At 39.2% G+C, this 20501-nt stretch overlaps 1 protein-coding gene across 2 annotated transcripts in view; it reads left to right on the forward strand.

The window, feature by feature from the left end:
* Positions 1-20501, forward strand: part of LOC126198491 (protein mini spindles) — a 170248-nt gene that overhangs the window by 42399 nt on the left and 107348 nt on the right. For both annotated transcript variants that reach the window (XM_049934864.1, XM_049934865.1), the window contains exons 4-6: positions 19604-19810; positions 19911-20082; positions 20185-20311. In XM_049934864.1, the coding sequence (XP_049790821.1) occupies positions 19604-19810; positions 19911-20082; positions 20185-20311 (506 nt within the window). The remainder of the gene's footprint in view (positions 1-19603; positions 19811-19910; positions 20083-20184; positions 20312-20501) is intronic.

Raw genomic sequence — 20501 nt, forward strand, 5'->3', positions numbered from 1 at the left:
GCGTCACCTGCTAAATGGCTTTTAATAAATGAGATTTTCTCTCGTTCAGACCAAGTTGGTGGAATCACATCTTCAAAATCGTTCCAGAAATCTAGCGGCTGGATATTTTTATGCAATTTTGTCATATGATGACATGTTGGAGACCGTGGCTGTTTTTGAAGACAAATGTTGATGGTGTTAAGACAGCAACCAGCCACAAATTTACTTTGAGTTCCTTTATTCAAAGGAAACCGTTACCGGTTTCGAATCGTTGCGATTCATCATCAGACGGTTTACACGCTTTCTTTCTACATTTGGTGTGTTTTTATAGATTAATTGTCCTAAAATATAAATAAAACATAATTACAAACACGCTACACACAGATGGTTGCGTTGCAGATTTTCGTTGTATGTGACTTACGTGAAACGTCGGTTTCGAGTGTTTGTTTCCATAACGTTCATCCAATCGATGTAAATGCATTCGCACTGCATCCTCGTTGTTGCACACGTAATAGTTCTCACTGTACACTTTAGATTTGTCGCTGAGATCATTCCAACCACGCACCACATGTTTTGGTACATACAAAGAGCTTACAAACATATAGGTGTCACAGATGCTATAATGTATCGTAACATTTGACGATGATGTCCTATGTTTGGAAAGAATGATATATTCTTTTACAAAATTGTAATGTCTTTTACATTAGTACAGAGAATTTTTTTTTAATTTAATTATAAAGGTTTTTATATATATTTAGAACTGTATTGGTAAAATAGTACATTATTTTATTACATTTGGCAGCATAGGAATTATAGTAACATATAAATTTTCCACTTGATCTGCAGATAGGTGTATTAATATTATTTGCTATGGAGGCTGGAAAGTAATTTTTGAAAATTTTTCAGGAAAGGGGTGTTAGCCAACTCTGTTTGTTCGTTAAGGATATAGTCTGGGGTGCTGTTTTTGTGTGTGTGAATTTCTAATTCTTCTAATATATTCATAGTGGCCCCTTTTTCTGTTAGATGTAAAATCTTTAAATTGTCCTCAATGTTTGCTACTGAATGGTTTTCTTCAGCAATATGGGCTGCAAATGCTGATTTGTTCAGGTTACCAAGTCTTAGAGCGCCAATATGTTCTTTATATCTAATTTCAAAATTTCTGCCTGTCTGTCCAATGTAGAATTTTGGGCATGTATCACATTTGAGTTTGTATATTCCTGATTTACGGTAGGGACTCTTGGAGGTGTTTACATCATGGATCACTTTTTGTTGTAATTTATTATTTGTGGAAAAGCTGATTTTGATATTTTTCTTCTTTTTAAATACTTATTATTAAATCAGGAATACACTAACTCAAATGTGATACATGCCCAAAATTCTACATTGGACAGACAGGCAGAAATTTTGAAATTAGATATAAAGAACATATTGACGCTCTAAGACTTGGTAACCTGAACAAATCAGCATTTGCAGCCCATATTGCTGAAGAAAACCATTCAGTAGCAAACATTGAGGACAATTTAAAGATTTTACATCTAACAGAAAAAGGGGCCACTATGAATATATTAGAAGAATTAGAAATTCACACACACAAAAACAGCACCCCAGACTATATCCTTAACGAACAAACAGAGTTGGCTAACACCCCTTTCCTGAAAAATTTTCAAAAATTACTTTCCAGCCTCCATAGCAAATAATATTAATACACCTATCTGCAGATCAAGTGGAAAATTTATATGTTACTATAATTCCTATGCTGCCAAATGTAATAAAATAATGTACTATTTTACCAATACAGTTCTAAATATATATAAAAACCTTTATAATTAAATTAAAAAAAAATTCTCTGTACTAATGTAAAAGACATTACAATTTTGTAAAAGAATATATCATTCTTTCCAAACATAGGACATCATCGTCAAATGTTACGATACATTATAGCATCTGTGACACCTATATGTTTGTAAGCTCTTTGTATGTACCAAAACATGTGGTGCGTGGTTGGAATGATCTCAGCGACAAATCTAAAGTGTACAGTGAGAACTATTACGTGTGCAACAATGAGGATGCAGTGTGAATGCATTTACATCGATTGGATGAACGTTATGGAAACAAACACTCGAAACCGACGTTTCACGTAAGTCACATACAACGAAAATCTGCAACGCAACCATCTGTGTGTAGCGTGTTTGTAATTATGTTTTATTTATATTTTAGGACAATTAATCTATAAAAACACACCAAATGTAGAAAGAAAGCGTGTAAACCGTCTGATGATGAATCGCAACGATTCGAAACCGGTAACGGTTTCCTTTGAATAAAGGAACTCAAAGTAAATTTGTGGCTGGTTGCTGTCTTAACACCATCAACATTTGGATATTTTTATCTGGATCGAACCGCAAGAACTGCCGACACCCGATAAAAGCGGCGTTTGCAGCTACAACTTGTTCTATACTACCATTACCAGAAGCTACTGAAGCTACTTTACTCTCAAGGTTAGCAATATTAGTACTGATATTTTCTACTTTCATGTCCACATTATCTACTCTTTGTACAATATGAGTAGTATCAGTTTTGATTGCATCTATGTCAGCTTGACACATGTTTACTTTTATTTTAACATCTTTAAATCGATCTGAGCACAGTTCAGATTCCGCCTCGATCTTTTCTGTTAACTTGTGCTCCAGCTTCGCATCTTCCATTTGGAATTCTTTGCGAACCTCAGCAACTTCGGATTTTACTGTTTTATACATTTCAGAAAATTGTTGAGCAACCTTTTTCTTAATATCCTCATGATTGTAATCAATTTTATAATTCAAACTGTCTAGATCCTCTTTCAACTTATTGCAACCAGCCTTGAAGGTATCGTCCATTACCTCCAATCGTTTATTAAAATTAGTTTGACTGGTCACAATCCTGTTATTTACCTCAATTATATCAGATTTTAATTCAGCTGTCATTCTAGCATTACTGGCTGACATTTCTGCATTACTGCTTTTGACCTGTTCACTTATTTCAGACTTTAATTCAGCATTACTGGCAGCTATTGCTTGTAATATAATATTTAAATCAACAGCCCCAGTATCTTTGGGTTGCCTACTAGCTGCCTTTTTATCACACTCAGGTGACGAAAAACTAGCTCCAATACCAGAATCATCAAAACTAAATGAAACTTCAGATTGATCAGTTATATCTAACTTCTCCTTCTTAAACTCTACCATCTCTGATGACGGTTTCATTATTAATGCATCAGAGAAACTATCATCCAATAAATTTACAATTTCTGCTTTCTGCTTAACTACAGGGGTCTCTATTATTGAATCATTGCCCCTTCGCACACTACTGTCAGGAGACAATACTTCATATTTCACCTTAACATTACTACTTTCATGCATATTTACACTTGAACTGTTCTCTGGATTTACAGTTCCCTCAACAGACATAGGTTCTAATTTAAGTTTAAACTCAGTTTCTTTTGGCGGTTCCATCGCTGACAGTCTTTTAGTGCAGGTTAGTAAAATTTTTAACAGCTTTTCACTTAACTTAGTTCCTTCTGCACGACGTTGTCGGCGCGGCGTACCAGGATTACTGATGCGACGTGGCACGTTGAACTGCAGACGGCACTCAGACGGCTGTTGTGTGTTTGCGTGGCCCGTAACTACAGGCGCGGCTCCGGCTGCTGCGGCTCCGACTGCGGTGCGGCGAAACTGGCTACTCGCGATGCCGGCAGCACCGCTAGAGTCAGTGCCAGCTCCGTCAATCCAGATGCGTTGTTAATCCAATTGCGTCGTCCACATGCACACGTAACACTTTCACTATTCTATTACTCAGCTGCGTGTCGCATTCCACTCGCGAGTCCGAATAGTTAAAAATCACTTTCACTTCAGTATATTTCCCGGCCGATGCACCATATGTGGGGCGGCGAGTTAGAATTGGAAATATATTGCTGTACAAATGTTTGTTTGTTGAATCAGTTTTTGATTATTAGAATATTGTTAAAGCTGTCTTTCGCCGTTCTCAACACTGGCTCTCTATTTACTTGTTGCCCCCAGAAAGCGATTTAACAAAACGTGAAGCTTGTAATAAGAGTTCCTAGTGCCCACTTCATCTGAGAAGAATATTATAGCTGCAGCTTATAACTCTGAGGAATTAGGAGATTGTCCGGGATTTCTAATCAAAAAAAGATTTTCCAAAATAGTTGAGTATATTCTCAAAGTCACATATGAAAAACACCAATATCCCTACAACCTAACTAACAGAGCAGTTCAGAGTCTAATGCGCTGATGCAACTATAAATGTCCAAATTAAATGTTGAAATGAATGCTCGCCATAATTTGATGAGAGTATTTCATCAAACGCCACGCTAAATATTTGGTAGAATGTCTGTCCCGCGACGGCACGTGAAAATACGACAATACGCAAACTGAAGCTAGAAAATGAAAATCACTTGAAATGATTTCATGGTTACGCGCATCTCGAGTAACTGAATACGGCACCCGAGGCTGTTAGTAGCAGTGATACCGACGCGACGCGGCTGCCGACACAGATGGCGTGTCATTCAGCGTCTGGAGAGAACTGGGGCCTTGCTTCCTCGCGCAGCGCTCTTATATATATAAAGCCGCTGTGCGGACGACTAAGGGAACGCCTGATCAAATCAGCTCTCCCGACTAGCCGCTGGGCTAGTAACGCACCACTTCAAATTACATAATAAATTATAGCTTCTCTTGCTGATGGCCGATGAAGCTCTTAATTTAACTGTGCATTCAGCACGCAGGTAAGTATTGATAATAAAATTTTGACGTGGCTAACTTAAATATTTTGGGCGAGAAAATTAATTTAATTGCACTGCACGCAGCAGATGAGCTCTGAACTGTCCCTTTTGAGATCCGCTATCGCTATAATTTTATAGGTATTCCAAAGAAACTTTTCACATCTTCCTAGTCATAGCGGACCTCCAACCTATTTAAATCTAAACATACTAGCCTACTTAATCTATCTTGCTTCCTTCAGTTTTGAGACGAAAACCACAAAATCATGAATTTCCACTAAAATCTTAATTTGTGAAATCCAAAGTACTGTTTTTATTAAATCATTATAAAAGATGAATCTAAATATAAATTTTGAAGTCTCTAGCTCTTTTCTGTTGCGCCAATGATTTTTACAGAAAAACGTCCAAATTACGAAAATGGCTTAAGTTTTCGAACTGATATTTAACACACATTAATTTAGTCTTATTCCTGACCTGCTAGAAAAGTTTTAGGTCATTTGCTTGATTTTTAAGGTATTGCGCAACATTTATTACGTCAGAGCTAGTTACAGCAGACTGGCTGGCACACAATGGAAACTGATGTGAATTTACTACAGCGTGAGTAGGCTGCTTCCCTACACTAGGATTAACCCTCATATTTTTCCAAAATTATTTGATTTATTGCCCTGTTATATCGTGGTGGTGGTGGTGGTGGTGGTGGTGGTGGTGGTGGTGGTGGTGGTGGTGGTGTCAGAAGACTGGTTTGTTCCTCCTTGTGAGTTAACTAGCATTGGGCTCTCATTTAAATGTATAGCTGAAAGAGTTGGCCTACAGGAATTGTGAAATGAACCCTGTCATCTAGGAACACATACCACAAAAGGGCGCAGATTCACTACGGGATGGGGAAACTCGCAGGCGTCTATTGTCTACTGAGGCCCAAGCGTTGTAGTGTGTGAGCGAGACAGATGAGAACCTATGTCATACGGAAATCTAGTAGAAGGCTCTTGTGGCCAAGGAGACGTAGCAGTGTTAAATATGGCGGACTTAAGATCGGCCATAAATGGAAACCATTTAATTCTGTAGTAATGCAGGGAATCAAGCCACAGTAATTTTAATCTGCCATCCTCCGTAAGTTTTCATGTTGATCCCAATAAATCTTGAATATTGATCATATCTATAATAGTTTAGGATTTACTGTTAAAGTGAAATTAACAAGTTTTGTAATGAAGTCCTGAATGCTAAAATCTGAATGCTTTGGTCGATCTTAACGAGTGACATTTCATATAGAATCGCATCATTAAAATTACAAATGTTGTAAATATCAACTCTGTAACTTTGTTTAAAAGGTATAGCAAAATTCAGTATTTTCAGTTAAGCATCAGGTCATCATTTCCTCCACACAAAACACATTGAACGATGACAGCATGACCCCTTATTGAATCATTAGGTAATAGAATATTTGTTGTAAAATTTAGTACATAATAGTTACTTTTGTTCTGTATTTATTTGTCAGAAAGCACATTAGTGCAAGGCTACCGGCCGTGACATTCAAAGCTAAGAAGGAAATTGTATTGGTTTTATGTAAAAGAATTTAATGTTTATGTAATGGATATTATTGTTACTTTATTTAGAATGTGAAAATTGTCAAGCTTCGATTATTTAAATATGTTAAAATGTAATGTAGAATAAGCTGTAGCCAATCAGATGGATGGCTTTGGGAAAGGGAACTGCGTTAGTCAGTTGAGCAAAGATGTTCGGCGCACAGGAAACGCAGCCGGAGACGGGCAGAGAGGTACAGTTCTGGCCGAGACACCAAAGGGGACAGTCGGTCTTCAGGTAACTAGGAAGGGAAATGACTTAGAACATTTCACGTTGTGTGGTATAGCGGGAATTAGGCTCTGACCAGTGAGCAGCTGCGCGCCTAATCGGAACTCTCAGCCAGAAAATTTAACCAAAGGGTCACAAGTGTCCAATTTAGGGCATTTGATGCGAGATGTGTGGTTCAACCCCTCAACGAGTTTGGGCAAAGACATTTCGACTGAAAGGAACCGCATGTGAGCCCGAACAACTGTAGGATGTTAGCTCGCAACCTCTCCATTTGTGCATAATAGCTGCAACCTCGATCCAGTCCATTTGACCCTTAAGAATGGCAAGAGTCAAGATGAGAATGAAATTCCCACTAATCTTATCAAAGGGAGACGAAGCCCTCTGCTCAAAAATCCTCAAGCTAATAGAATAATCTCTACAAAACAGGCAGTATCAGAGGAATGGAAGGTAGCTGTGATACCCCATACGTAAAAACAAAGATAAATTAATATGTGACGGTTATAGGAGCATAGCATTACTAAACATCTGCTACAGCTGTCTCCAACTGTCCACTAAAACGAATGAAACCCTTAGTGATGGAGGTAATTGGAGAGTAGAGAGGTGGTTTCCAACAAGGATGAGTAAGCACTGACCAGACTTTTGTTTTAAAACTGACAAGACTTTTGTGTTAAAACAGCACTGTGAGAAAATGTATGACTGCAACCAAGAACTACACCCTCTCTTCACAGACTTTGAGAAGAGTGTAATGGAGAACTTTCAGGTTGTTCAAATAAACAATGAAAATATTACTGATGTGGTCAGTGCAGGTGGGGTTGCCCACATAGTGTGCATGCAAGAAGAAAAGTATTCAGATTTTGGTATCAGTGGCATCGAGGTTTGGGCTTCAGATTAGTACCAAAAAAAAGGAAGGAAGCTACATAACTCTTAGGATGTAACAGTGAACTGTACCAGGTATAAAAATGAGAAAGAATTCAAATACCTTGGACTGGCTTTTTTACTGAATCAGCATCATCTGAAGCAGAAATTACGGCAAGAATGCGGGTGGGAAACAGATGCTATTTCTCGCTAAACCCAGTGTTAAAATGTAGAAACATTTCATAACTACAAAACTAAGGCTGTATAAACATTAATGATATTGTCATGTAGAAGAAGGTGTAATTGGATGAATGACAAACACTAACTTCACTTATCGAAGGTTTATTCAGCACTTGCACAGACGAGCGCGGAGTGACCTGCCTCCAGCCAGAACACATACAGTGTATATACAGCTACTGAACATTCCAGTACAATGTTTCTTGACATTTGTGGATACTTCTAGAATGTAATCGAACCAAATATAGAAATTAAAATTGTGCTGTCCAGGTGAGTTTTGACCTCATGACCATCCATGCAACAGTTTGGTATCATTACCACTACACCACGGTGCTACTCAGCTTCTTCTGCGACAATATTAATATTACTATATGGTTATCAAACCTGGCGCACATGAAAACAGGACTAACAGTTTGCTTACATTTGAGAGAAAGATCCTCAAGAAAGTATATGGACCAGTCTGGGATCCAGCAGTTGGAGAGTGGAGTAGACCGCGACAACACAGAACTAGAACTTTACAAGGAGCCTAACATCATTGGAGTGATAAAAAGCAAGACCACAATGGGGTGGACACATAGTGAGGATGAGAGAAAAAAAGATGGCCCAAAATTTCAGGAGACTGGATCCCATTAGACGGCAGACCAATGAGGAGACCTAAGAAAATGTGAATGGATGGGGTAAAACAAGACCTGCTGGTGTTGGGATTGATGGAGAATTGGAGACACACAGAAACAGATGAAGAGCGCTAACTGTGGTGGTACATGGCGCTCTGGGCCTGATGCGTGAAACAAGTACTGTATTCATGCCTTGGTCTCATTCTAAAATTCTTCCTTTCAGTGCCAAACAGGTGATTCTTTGGTACCTCAGTATGCGCCCTATCAACTGATGCCTTCTTTAGTCAGTAATTTTTTTTTCGCTTTGATTAAGTATGGCAACGGCCTTGCCGCAGTGGCTACACCGGTTCCCGTGAGATCACCGAAGTTAAGCGCTGTCGGGCGTGGCCGGCGCTTGGATGGGTCACCATCCCGCCGCCCTGTGCTGTTGCCATTTTTCGGGGTGCACTCAGCCTCGTGATGCCAATTGAGGAGCTACTCGACCGATTAGTAGCGGCTTCGGTCAAAGAATACCGTCCTAACGGTCGGGAGTGCGGTGTGCTGACCACACGCCCCTCCTTATCCGCATCCTCCTCGGAAGATGACACGGCGGCCGGACGGTCCCGGAAGGGCCACTTGTGGCCTAAAGACGGAGCTTTTTTTTTGATTAAGTATGGCCTCATTAATTATTCTATCAGCCCATCTAACCTCAAACATTCTTCTGCAGCACCAATTTCAAAGTTTTAGTCTCTTCTTGTATTAACTGCTTTCTGTCCACATTGCATTTCTGTACAACACAGATACATTCTGAAGATGTCCTAACATCAATATTTGGTGTTAACAAAGGTATCGTTTTCAGAAATGCTTTTCGTGCTTTTGGCAGTCTCCATTTTATATCTTCCTTACTTTAGTAAGCCTTTTGCTGCCCAAATAGCAAAACTCCTCTATTGCTTTAATTTTATTTATGTAGTCCTTTTGATCATACATAGTACAATGTACAAGATGATATTGGAATTAATTCTAGTGATCACAGTAGACAGTTTTTCAGAATTTATATAGTTGTGTGTTATACATTACAGAAGTTATAGCACTATACATTTATTGCGGTTCAAGTATTCTCTTACTGAACAGAAGCAGTGACTGTAAATATGCTCTAACAGATCTTTCAAAAGTATTAATGTTTAGTATACATTTTGTATCATTTGGTAGCTTGTGGAAAAATTTTATTCCCAAGTAGCATGTACTTTCCTGATAAACTATTGTTAGCTGGGAGTAAATGCATATTACCTTTTAATCTAGTGTTGTGATTATGTAGGTCACAGTTTTTTCTATCGTTTCTGATTACATTTCTTTTAATATACATTAGTGTGTTAAGAATAAATGTGCAAGGTAGTGGTAGCACTTCGTGTTTTAAATATTAGTGTACATGACTTGTCTAGTTCTGCTTCCTGTAATAATCCTGATGGTTGTTGTTTAGATTCTGAAGACCCCAGACCTGCTAGTGAATTCCCCCAGAATATGAGTCCATGTTTTGTGTACATTAAGATATGCATAATAGGCAGGCATTAGAGCCTGTCATTTATGCATTCTTTTAGTGTCCTTAAAAAAATAGCAGTGTGTAGTCAGCTTGGCATTGACATGTTAAATATGTTTGTCCCACTTTGGGTCACTTTGATTCCAAATGCCAAGAAATTTTGTTACTTCTGTATTGGTGATAGGCTGTTGATTGATGGTATTATTTGGATAATGCATGGTATTCTTCTGAGAGTTATGGAACTGTAATGTTACTGTTTCCTGTCTATTATAAGCAGATTCACTGCAGACCATTTACTTAGTTGATTTGTTACAGAGTTTACTTTATACATTAGGAAAAGAGGAGGTCCCATTACTGATCCTTGAGGTACCCCAAAGTGATTGGGTGTTCTTCTATTAGGTATTCTGAGATTTTGTTTTTTCATTGACACATCTGATGCTTACTTTTTGCTTGTGGTCGCTGAGAAATGAATGAATCCATTCATTTGCTAATTCTCTAATGCCATAGTATTCAAGCTTGTTTAGAAGAGTTCTTTGGTTTACCATGTCGAAAGATTTAGTCTAAAAATACATTTACACCTTTGCTGTTTCTCATCAGTGGCTTTTAAAACTGTGGTTATGCAATAATAGGGGGTGGCTCGGAGGATTTCTTTCTTCGGAAAAACAGGATGTTAATGTAATGGAGCAATAGTTTCACTTTCTTTGTCACCAGCTTTGACTATTGGAATAACTCTGGATGTTTTTAGCTGATTAGGGAAGATGGCTGTTTCTAATGAGCAGGCAGTTACACATGAGTGAGGGGTGAATAATGTGATGGAGGTTTTAGATCTGTAACAGCATTGACCTTCCCCTCCCTGCTTACACCTTATCACATAACAGGCTCATAAAAATCAAAACCTAGCCTTATTTAACATTATTTTACTTTTGAAACATGAGTAAGACTCTCATTTTCAAGCATTTTAAATGGTTCCAGAATGTATGTGAAAGGTACAAAGACTTAAAGGTTTCAATTTATACAACTTCGGTGCACTCTGTTTTGTACTGAAATTAGCCAGTCAATGAAATAAAAATGTGTTCCACTGCTACAGTGTCTTCCTTTGATATAGAGTGATGCCTTCCTGTTGAACCAGTAGGAACTGGAGCACTTGCAGTCTTCAAAACATTGTGGACAGGAAGTGAGCACTGATGGCGTTGTTGCTGTCCTTCAGCTGGAAACCTATATCTAGCAGCTGGTCCATGTGGTAGCATAAAGTGCACTACAATTTCGTTTAACTCGTAACTAATGTCTATAGTCCCTGCAGTCCACCAGTCAGTCATACAAACATGCCACGAACATCCCTCTTCTTAAGTTGTGAATCTGAATACCGTATTTACTTGAATTTAAGCCGCACTCGAATCTAAGCCGCACCTGAAATCTGAGGCTCGAAATTCAAGGGGAGAGAAAAGTTTTAGGCCGCACTTCCAAATCGAAACAAAGTTGGTCCATTGTAATATGAGACACAATTTAGGTTAAATGAATGACGATACAGCTGTAGTAGTTTGGTTCGAGTCGTAAGCTTAGCAGTTAAGCTTTACCAGGTAGCTGTTGTTATGCGTCAGGCGCTCAGTCCGTATTTATACGGGTACCCTTCCTTTTTCACGTGCTTCGTCTGGTTTGAATTGACTGCTTATTTTTCTTTGATCTGACAAGTGCAGTTCTCTTTGTTATAGGTGTTTCTGTCACTCAGAGCTGAAAATGTATTACTGTACTGTGTCATGCATTGTTTGTCGCATTCTGAAAATGAGGGTTTACGGCCTGTCGCCGCTCGTGGCATGGCTTGCTTTTGTGCACGCTACCGCCGCTTACAATTAAAAAAAAAAAACAAAGAGAGGAATCGTCTCATTAGCGAAGCAATGGCAAGAGACTGCTATTCGTTGCTACTTACACTGCTGCTTTCTTTGATAATGATCAACAAGAACCAAATAATAGACTGCGTATGATAGATGTTCTGAACGAGAATTTAGCGAAAAATTTTTCCGTTTGAAAATCTTTGCAGACGCCTCTTTAGTACATTACATTATGCACAGAAATTAGAGTCATCTTAGATTTAAAAATCTAATCAATTGCCGTGCTTCATTTCTGACTGTATCACTATTAGGCATAAGAATAATACGAATATAAACATGACATGGTATGTATATTCTTCCGCGTCTGCTGTTGTCTCACTCTAGTTTCGTAGTTTATTAGGCGGACAGGATTTAAATGAGATAGCAGCAAACACGAAAGAATACATGGCAGAATGTTTATATTCGTATTATTCTTATGGTGAAGAGAATACTGCATGTGATTCACATTTCATCAGTTTCCTATTAGCAACCATTTCTTCTCACAGTTAGGAAAAAATTCAGAAAGCAGAGCTGGCCATATTGACAAATATCCCAAACAGTCTTGCCAGTCGGATTTTCGTAGTACATTGAAATGCTGCTACGTTCGAAGAGGAACAATAAGGAATTTGTATTTACTTCGTTGGATAATGTATGAAAATGCAGTGGTCGAAACTCGGGGCGGAGGAAAAAAAGCTCGTCTTCCACCTTTTTTTTTATTTATTTATTTACTGACGCAGAGGTTTTGGTGCTAGTATTTGTCTTTGTGCCTGCAAAGTATGCCTGCTTAGCGCTACATATATTCGACGACAGAAGTTAGTTGTGGCGGCACCTACCAACATTTTTCAGAACTTCCGCTTACTTTGCACTCGATTCTAAGCCGCAGGCGTTTTTTTTTTTTATTACAAAAACCGGAAAAAAAGTGCGGCTTAGATTCGAGTAAATACAGTATTATCTTGCTGTTTCTGAGGTTTGGCCAACAAACAAAATTTCTTCCTTCTTGCTCTTTAAAGTGCGTGCAATAAGAGTTCGCCCATCACTTTTAGTCCAAAAATGTCTTCTGAATTCTTTTCACAGGCTTAGTTTGTTTGGACCATTCTTTTATCTGCTCACGGAATTCTTCGATTTCCTCTTTGGACAAAAGAATGAGGGCCGTGGACGTGTAAGATTTCACGACTATCGTAAAATCCTCAGCGTTCGGAATCGCAGCTGTATTTGGTCTGGAAAGATTGTTTCGTAGCTTGATGTAGGAGGCCTGCTGAGGCACTATCACAAGGCCCCTTCCCATGACCAGTAGCACTGTATACCCAATCAGTTGGCACAAGTGACTTGCTTCAAACAGCTGGTAATGATTTTTAAAATGATTAGGAGCACCATCAGAAATAATTATCTTCACTGCCCCTGTTTGGAGTTGAAGAATTTTGTGCATTGCTAGCAAAGCATGTGCTGAGTTATGTCCTGTGTCATCACTTAAAACTGCAACACTTGTGGTCTTGTTTTGAAAATGTCACTCATGTAAAAATTGAAATTTGGTCATTACTCCAGTGATACCCTTGTACTTGTGGGGTGAATTACAGACCAGTTCTCAGCAAAATCACAGTGAAGCGAAAAACATAGTTCTTCAGCCTCTACACATCCTTTCACTTCTGTAATGTGTTGTTGTTGCAATTTCTTCAGATGCTGGTGTGTTACTGCTTTCACTGACCATTTACCAAGTTCATCACTGAAACTGTCAAAGGCAACAGTTTTCTTAATTAGTTTATTTTCCTCCCATGTCACATATGTAATTTCTGCAGGGTTATCTGCTGCGTCTTCCAGGCCAAGTGTCTGTAAAGAGTCCTCCCCCTCCAGGGCAGTCACCACATTTTTGAAGCAAGCAAGTCCCTCACTTTACATCACAGACTACTAATGACTTCACAAGCCCAACCAATGTGTCATATGTCACATGTTCCAGTAAGTTCTTCAAACTTACCCCACAAAGTTCAAAATTCGCGCAGTACACACACATAGACATGTCTAGGTGGGTGTGGAACTACCCACTTGGGTCATAGTGTATAAAATTTTGATGTTCCAATATGCGAAGTTGTATAGTTGGTCTTAGAAAATTGCAAAAGTTTCTTTAATACTGTGAGTCATGTACCTCTTCACTTTCACAACTTTTTACCTTAACAGTTAGTGTTTTTTGTTTTGTTTTTGGCACTCTGGCAAGAACAGCCCCATTTATCTTCCAGTTAAAATGACTGCACAATTTGAACTTTAGCTGCTTCTGTAGGACGACCATAATAGGGATCTGGTCTTCCAAAGACTTCTTTTATAGACCTCACATTTCTTGATTTGTCTAACATGTACTTAGATACTGATTGAATGTGGTTCAAAATTGTTTTCTTTGAAAGTGTCTCTGGAATAGTAGTTAAAACTTGCACCTTTCCACTGTAGGATGCACAATATTTAACAGCTGAATTGACATTTGTGAAAAATTCCTGGCAAGAGGTGTAAGAGTGCTTTGGTTCGTTTTCCTCTGAAGATGGCATTTCTTCTTTGAAGAGTGTGGTCAGTTTTGCTTTAGTGTATTCATCCATAACTTCAGTTATTTCTTTTGCTTCCTTGATGCATAGAACTTATGACCCTACTTCACTGACCACGGTTTCTTAACAGGACTAACACCTACCTCAGTAGTTGACTGATTAAGGGTATTTAATTCTTCCTGTATTGATGCAAAATCTGCACCATGGGAGGCTTCACCTTGTTCAGATACCATCATTGTTATTCTGTCAAAACGTTTAGAACACACAAAGTCATAACTGGAAACATCTTCACACTTTGAAACATTCTTCAAATGAGAACACTGATTCCAACCTGAACAAAGCGTGTTTTTTTGTTTGTCTTATGTATCACCCTTTTATGTATAGGCAAAGTCAGCACACACAACTATCCTGTGGCCCCAGTCAGAAGACATTTCAAACAGTCCTTTTCACAAAACACACTGCAACTGTGTCAGTTGGCAAATTCCTCATGAAAACACAGAACTCGCTGGATGGTCTTGGATTTCTTAGAAGCCTCTTCAGTAAACAAAGTAGCACAGAACAACTACAATACAGAGGCCGGCAATGAACAACCACGACAGAGAAACTGACAAACTACAACGAAGTATAAGAAATATCTGCAAGAAAGAAAGCGATAAGAAATAACTGCAACAAAGACAATAGAAATTCATTGTAACAAAGAAATTAGTAAGAAACAACTTCAGTGAAGACATACATTACCCTTTAATTAAAAATGATTTTTTAAAAATAAAATGTGTCCAACTGGAGGTGGAAGCTCTCATTTACAGAGAACTAATCAACAGAAAAAAAATTTTCTGGATTGGCATTTTTAAAAAAAAAATTCTGTAAAATTATTAAAAAAAATCAGAAGGTGACAGTAAAAGAACTTTGACAGATATGCCCAAATGGAGAATACCATTGTAATCATAAAGCAATTATCTTTCAGATAAAAAAAACTCTAACAAAATAGCTAGAACTGTTACAGAGATATATAGCATCTTAAAAAAAAATTTTCAGAATTCTCATCTGCAAAATGGTTTTGCAGTGTCATCTTTGGAGGCCTGTATCTTGGGACAGGAATTTTTTTGAAGAAAACAAAAAAATTGTGTTTCTTACTTACTCCTGAATTTTAACGTATGCTAAATTCAATAACATCAGAGAATGTGAAGGTAACCCCCCCCCCCCCCCCTGCCTGAAGTGATACAGATATGGCAGGACTACTCTAAAGGAAACCAGCTTTCCAGAAAAGATTGTTAAGCAGTTAAGCACAAAAGCACCAGTACCACCCAGAGTTTGACGTATCTAAGGTGCACAAGGAAGGTGTTCTTCCACATCCAATAGTCAGGAACATGGGTGAAGCCACCAACCTTACTACTAAACACCTTAAGATGATGATCTCACCATGTGTGGGGAAATATGGCCACTATATTTGTGGGGAAGTGTGCCCACCACATTCACAACTGAGGATTTCCTACAATGCCTCGGGCAGCTACAGATCACTGACTGAAGTCGTGGTCAGTTTCAACGTGGTTTCTCTGTTCACCCATGTACCACTGATTGATCCATTTAAGCTGATTGGAGAAGGGTTTGACGGTGCTCTCTTGTGGACTTATTCAGGCACATATTGACCTCGGCGTACTTCTTGTATGGTGATCAATTATACGAGCAGACAGAAGGGGTGGCAATGGGCATCAGTCTCGCACCGGTGGTGGCCACTCTCTCTATGGAGAGGCTTGAAGAGGAGACACTTACATTGGCCCCAGATCAACCGAAATTCTTTTTTTAGGTATGTGGATGACACCTTTGTTATATAGCTTCACAGGAGGGAAAGGCTAGATATTTTCTTGGAGAACCTAAATTACGCCACTCTAACATTAAATTCACCATAGAAGTGGAGGAGATGGACTACTCCCATTCCTCGATGTACTAGTCAGGAAGAAGGCAGATGGTACCTTCAGTCACAGTATGTACTGCAAACCCACTCACACAGACTTGTACCTGCAAGCCAGCAATTGCCACCATCTCTCACAGAAAAATAGTGTACTCAGAACTCTGGTTCATTGGGCACGAACTCTGTCAGATCCTGATAATTTGGCAGATGATGTAGAACACCTACAATATGTGTTGTACAAAAATGGATACTCCTCTGGAGATGTTCAAAAGGCACTGCGCCCTGTTTCCCCACCAGAGGTTCCTCAAGAGGTTCAAGAAGAAATGGAGGAGGTTGCATATTTGCTATATGTCTGGCTGGTATCTGTCAAAATGAGCAGAATTCTCCTCAGACATAACATAAAGAGCATGTTCCATCCACCCACCAAGATCAAGGCTCTGCTACGGAGTCCGAATGACGACCTGGATCTGCGGAAACTGGGCATTTATCACATACCTTGTGAATGTGATTATGGCATATGTCAGCTAGACGACTAGGACTGTTGACATCAGTTGCAAAGAACACCAAAGGCACGCCAGACTGGGATGGGCGACGAAGTTAGCAATTGCTGACCATTGTTCAGAACTCAATCATCCTGTACACTATAATGATGCCAAAATTCTAACAGAAATGTCGAGATAGTGGGACAGTGTTATCAAAGAATCCAGTGAGATTAAGACCACAGTGTGTCTCATTAATTGCGACAAGTTTCCAGCAGAGCTCTGCCTGGACATCGGCACTTGATATTTTGAAAACGCAACGGAGGCAACATCAAGACCCCAGGGGACACAAGTATGAAGGTGGTTAGAAAAAAGTGCCCAATACATGTAACAAAGGACACATGTGAAATGGTACCTCAGACAACAGACCCAATATGTGAGAATGTTCTACAGAGTCTCGAGCAGCAATTTGAACACCTTCACCCTGAAAATATCACTGCAGCTGCTCTTGGTGGGCACGGACCTCGGACAGAATGCCTGACAGAGCAGAATGTCCTAGATCACAGGAGAGCTTAAGTGATGCCGATCAGAAGATAAAATGTCTAACAAGAGTTGGACATCATTCAGAACTTCATACAGCGAGATTGCATATACATACTTTGTGGTTATCTGCTGTAGTAGCATTCGGAACTGCCATGGCTAGAAGAAAGCACTACAGTGGCAGCTATTGGTCAGTGCGTACCACAGACAGAGCGCAACATGGCATGGAGTGCAGTTGGTGTGCGTAGCACAACATAGGCATAAATACTGCACCTGTTCCACACTGGACTTAATATCGGACGGCACCTAAAGGAAAACCGAAAGTCACGCAGTTGAAATATTGCTAGAAAGACGCGAATAATGGCCAGAAACCTGATTACTTTATCAGTTTTTGTGGAAATGTGTTGAATTTTGTATTCAGACTTTGCTTTTCATAGACAACAGACCAATCTTCATTGTGCAGTAATGAATTTAGAGCGTTATGATTTCTTGACAGAAGTTTGTACGTTTTATCGTAAATATGTTGCTGTTTGGCTGTCCTCCATCAGTGGTGACAGTCATTATTAAAACTTTATGGTCACTGAAACCTGTATTAAATACTTCCTGTATTAGACTTTTACAGACCACTTAAATGTCTTATTTATCAGTTATGGTGTAATCCAAGTCTGTCTGTCTGGTTGCTGTTACTCTCATTGCAAGATTTACTGTGACAGTAGGATGGTTTGATTTGATGAGACCGAGTAGAGTGGCTCTCTGTTTACTATTACTGAGAGGGCCTGTGTTAAACTCACCACAAATTATAACATTTATTGTTGCAGTTAATTTATTTAGGAACCATTCCATTTTTTCATAGAAATAGCTCAAATTTTCCTGATGGGGAACAGTATACTGAAGCCATTATCAGTTTTAATTTTTTAACTTGTATCACTGCCATCTTCACTGCATTTCACAACTTTGGTGGGTAATATTACCTATATTAGAAACTTCTATATCATCCTCACCAAATATGACTACTCCTCCATAGTGGCTACCTAGTCTACAGTAATAGTCAACCAGAAAGAAATTTTGTAGGGAGACAGATTTTATTAAGGTTTCATCAAACCAGTGCTATGAAAGAAACAATACAGAAATATCTTTCAGTTCATGTAACATCAGTATATTTAAATCATTGACTTTGTCATATAGGGACTGAACATTTTGGTGAAAAATTTTCATTCCAGAATTAGTGGAAATTACTGCCACTTGTTTCCCTGTTAGTTCATGTTTTCACTTCAGGTTTGCTTCTTTAGTTTTCTCCTCGGTGTGGTTACACACTTAGTCTTGAAACATTTTGTTCCTTCCCCAGATTTCAAGCAATAGAATTGCTTTGGGGTACAGTTTTAATCAGAGAACTGCGTGCCTGAGGAAAAAGGGACTGATAACCACACAGTTTAATCCTTTTCCCCTACAAACCAACCAATAATAAAAAATCCTTCAGATGACTTGGCTGTCTCATGTTCCTCCCAACTGGGCATGTGGAACCACCACATGTTGCAGTGGAGTTTGGTGCTGATGCTAAAGTGGTTGTGGTTGCTGTTGGTGAGATGTTGTTGATCCTTGTGGGGTCGTTGCAGGTCCTGTCGAGGTTTGTGATGCTTGAGTGGTTGTTTCCATTGAGATTGCAGGTCTTGGAATAGATTGACTTTTCAGTCACTGGGAATTTTTTTTTTTTTTACAAATGAAACAGGTTCATTGAAACTTCCTGGCAGATTAAAACTGTGTGCCGGACCGAGACTCAAACTCGGGACCTTTGCCTTGCCCGCGAAAGGCAAAGGTCCCGAGTTTGAGTCTCAGTCTGGCACACAGTTTTAATCTGCCAGGAAGTTTCATATCAGCGTACACTCCGCTGCAGAGTGAAAATTTCATTCTGGAAACAGGTTGTTTGTTGTACTGAATGACTTCTTGCTCTCTTCTTTCTTCAGTCTAGTTTTTTGGTCCAGTTCATTGTTAATTCATTGGATACCTTCTTCCTTTCTATTCCCCTGAACTGCCGGTCAGTTGTAATTTGCGTTGTTCTGATTACTTCCTTTCCTAAGTCTTCTGCCCTTCCCCCCTCCCTCTCTCTCAAAATATAGGATTTCCTTGCTGTCCCTAATTCGTTCAGTGCAAATGCTAGGTTATTTACTTTTGCCAACACAGCCAAGTTCCTTCCCCAATCAGAGCTTGTGCCCTGTCTGTAATGACACTGTTGTGGATTGATCATTCAGGAAGCGGATTAGAATGTGGTTGCATCCTGTCAGCAGCAGTAGTGGCAGTCTTGCTGTATAATATTTGCCACAATACTGTAGAATGCGCATTTTGCTTCACATACCTACTCAATTTTCCATTTTTACTGTTGCCAGTTTTCCACCTCTGACAATTGGCCGTCACTGTGTTTTTTAGCAATTATTGGTATTCTGGAAGGTTCTTTTCCTTAAAACAGTTTTTATTTCTATGTGGAAAAAGAAAATATGTAAAGCTCGAGCTCTTGTTTTCAGGACTGTTGGTGAGGTTATGGCTGGTATTGTGACTAAATGCATAGCTGCTCCCAAGACAAAGACAAAGGAGTTAGCGGTCCAGATTACTCTGATGTACATAGAAATAGAAAAATGTGAAGCTGTTCAAGAGGAACTACTGAAAGGAATGGAACATAAAAACCCCAAAACTGTGGCGGCTTGTGTTGCAGCCATGACGGAAGCTCTTAGGTATCTAGAGCAACAATTTGAAGTGATCTGTAGTAGAAAATGGTTAAGATGTTGTGTGTGGTACTTTAACACACTGTTTTTTGCATTGTTTCATTTTCAGAGAATTTGGTATTAAAGTTATAAACATAAAGCCATTGGTGAAGAAAATACCAGTTTTGTTGGAAGACAGGGATAAAACGGTCAGAGATGAGGGCAAAGCATTAGTTATCGAGATGTACAGGTGGATTGGTGCTGCACTGAAACCACAGCTTACGGCACTGAAACCTGTCCAGGTTAGTTTGCGCAGTAATTGCATCCTAGAGGTTGGTTTTCTAGGTGCTGAGGACAATGGTGCAAGTTAATAGGAATAAAATATTTTGTCTTGTTGCACTCAGGTCACTGAATTGGAAACAGAGTTCGAAAAAGTGAAAGGGATGAAGGTGGCTCCAACTCGTTATCTGAGATCTCAGCAGCAGAAGCAAGCGAAGCTAGCTGCTGAAATGGCGGCAGGTGACGACATAGGTAAGGTTTTTTGTATTTCCTGTGGTGGCGATTGACAGCTGCTGATTTTGCCGGAGGCTATAGCAACTTGGACAGATGTTAGACTTGATACAAGCTCAACAAGCTGAACTGTTTATATGTATCCACACATCATCAGACTGCTGCCTAAGATCATGGGGTCACGCCAGCAGGTGCTGTGGAGCTTGTAGAG

This window comes from Schistocerca nitens, chromosome 8, assembly GCF_023898315.1.
Source record: "Schistocerca nitens isolate TAMUIC-IGC-003100 chromosome 8, iqSchNite1.1, whole genome shotgun sequence".
NCBI classification, from domain to species: Eukaryota; Metazoa; Arthropoda; class Insecta; order Orthoptera; family Acrididae; genus Schistocerca; species Schistocerca nitens.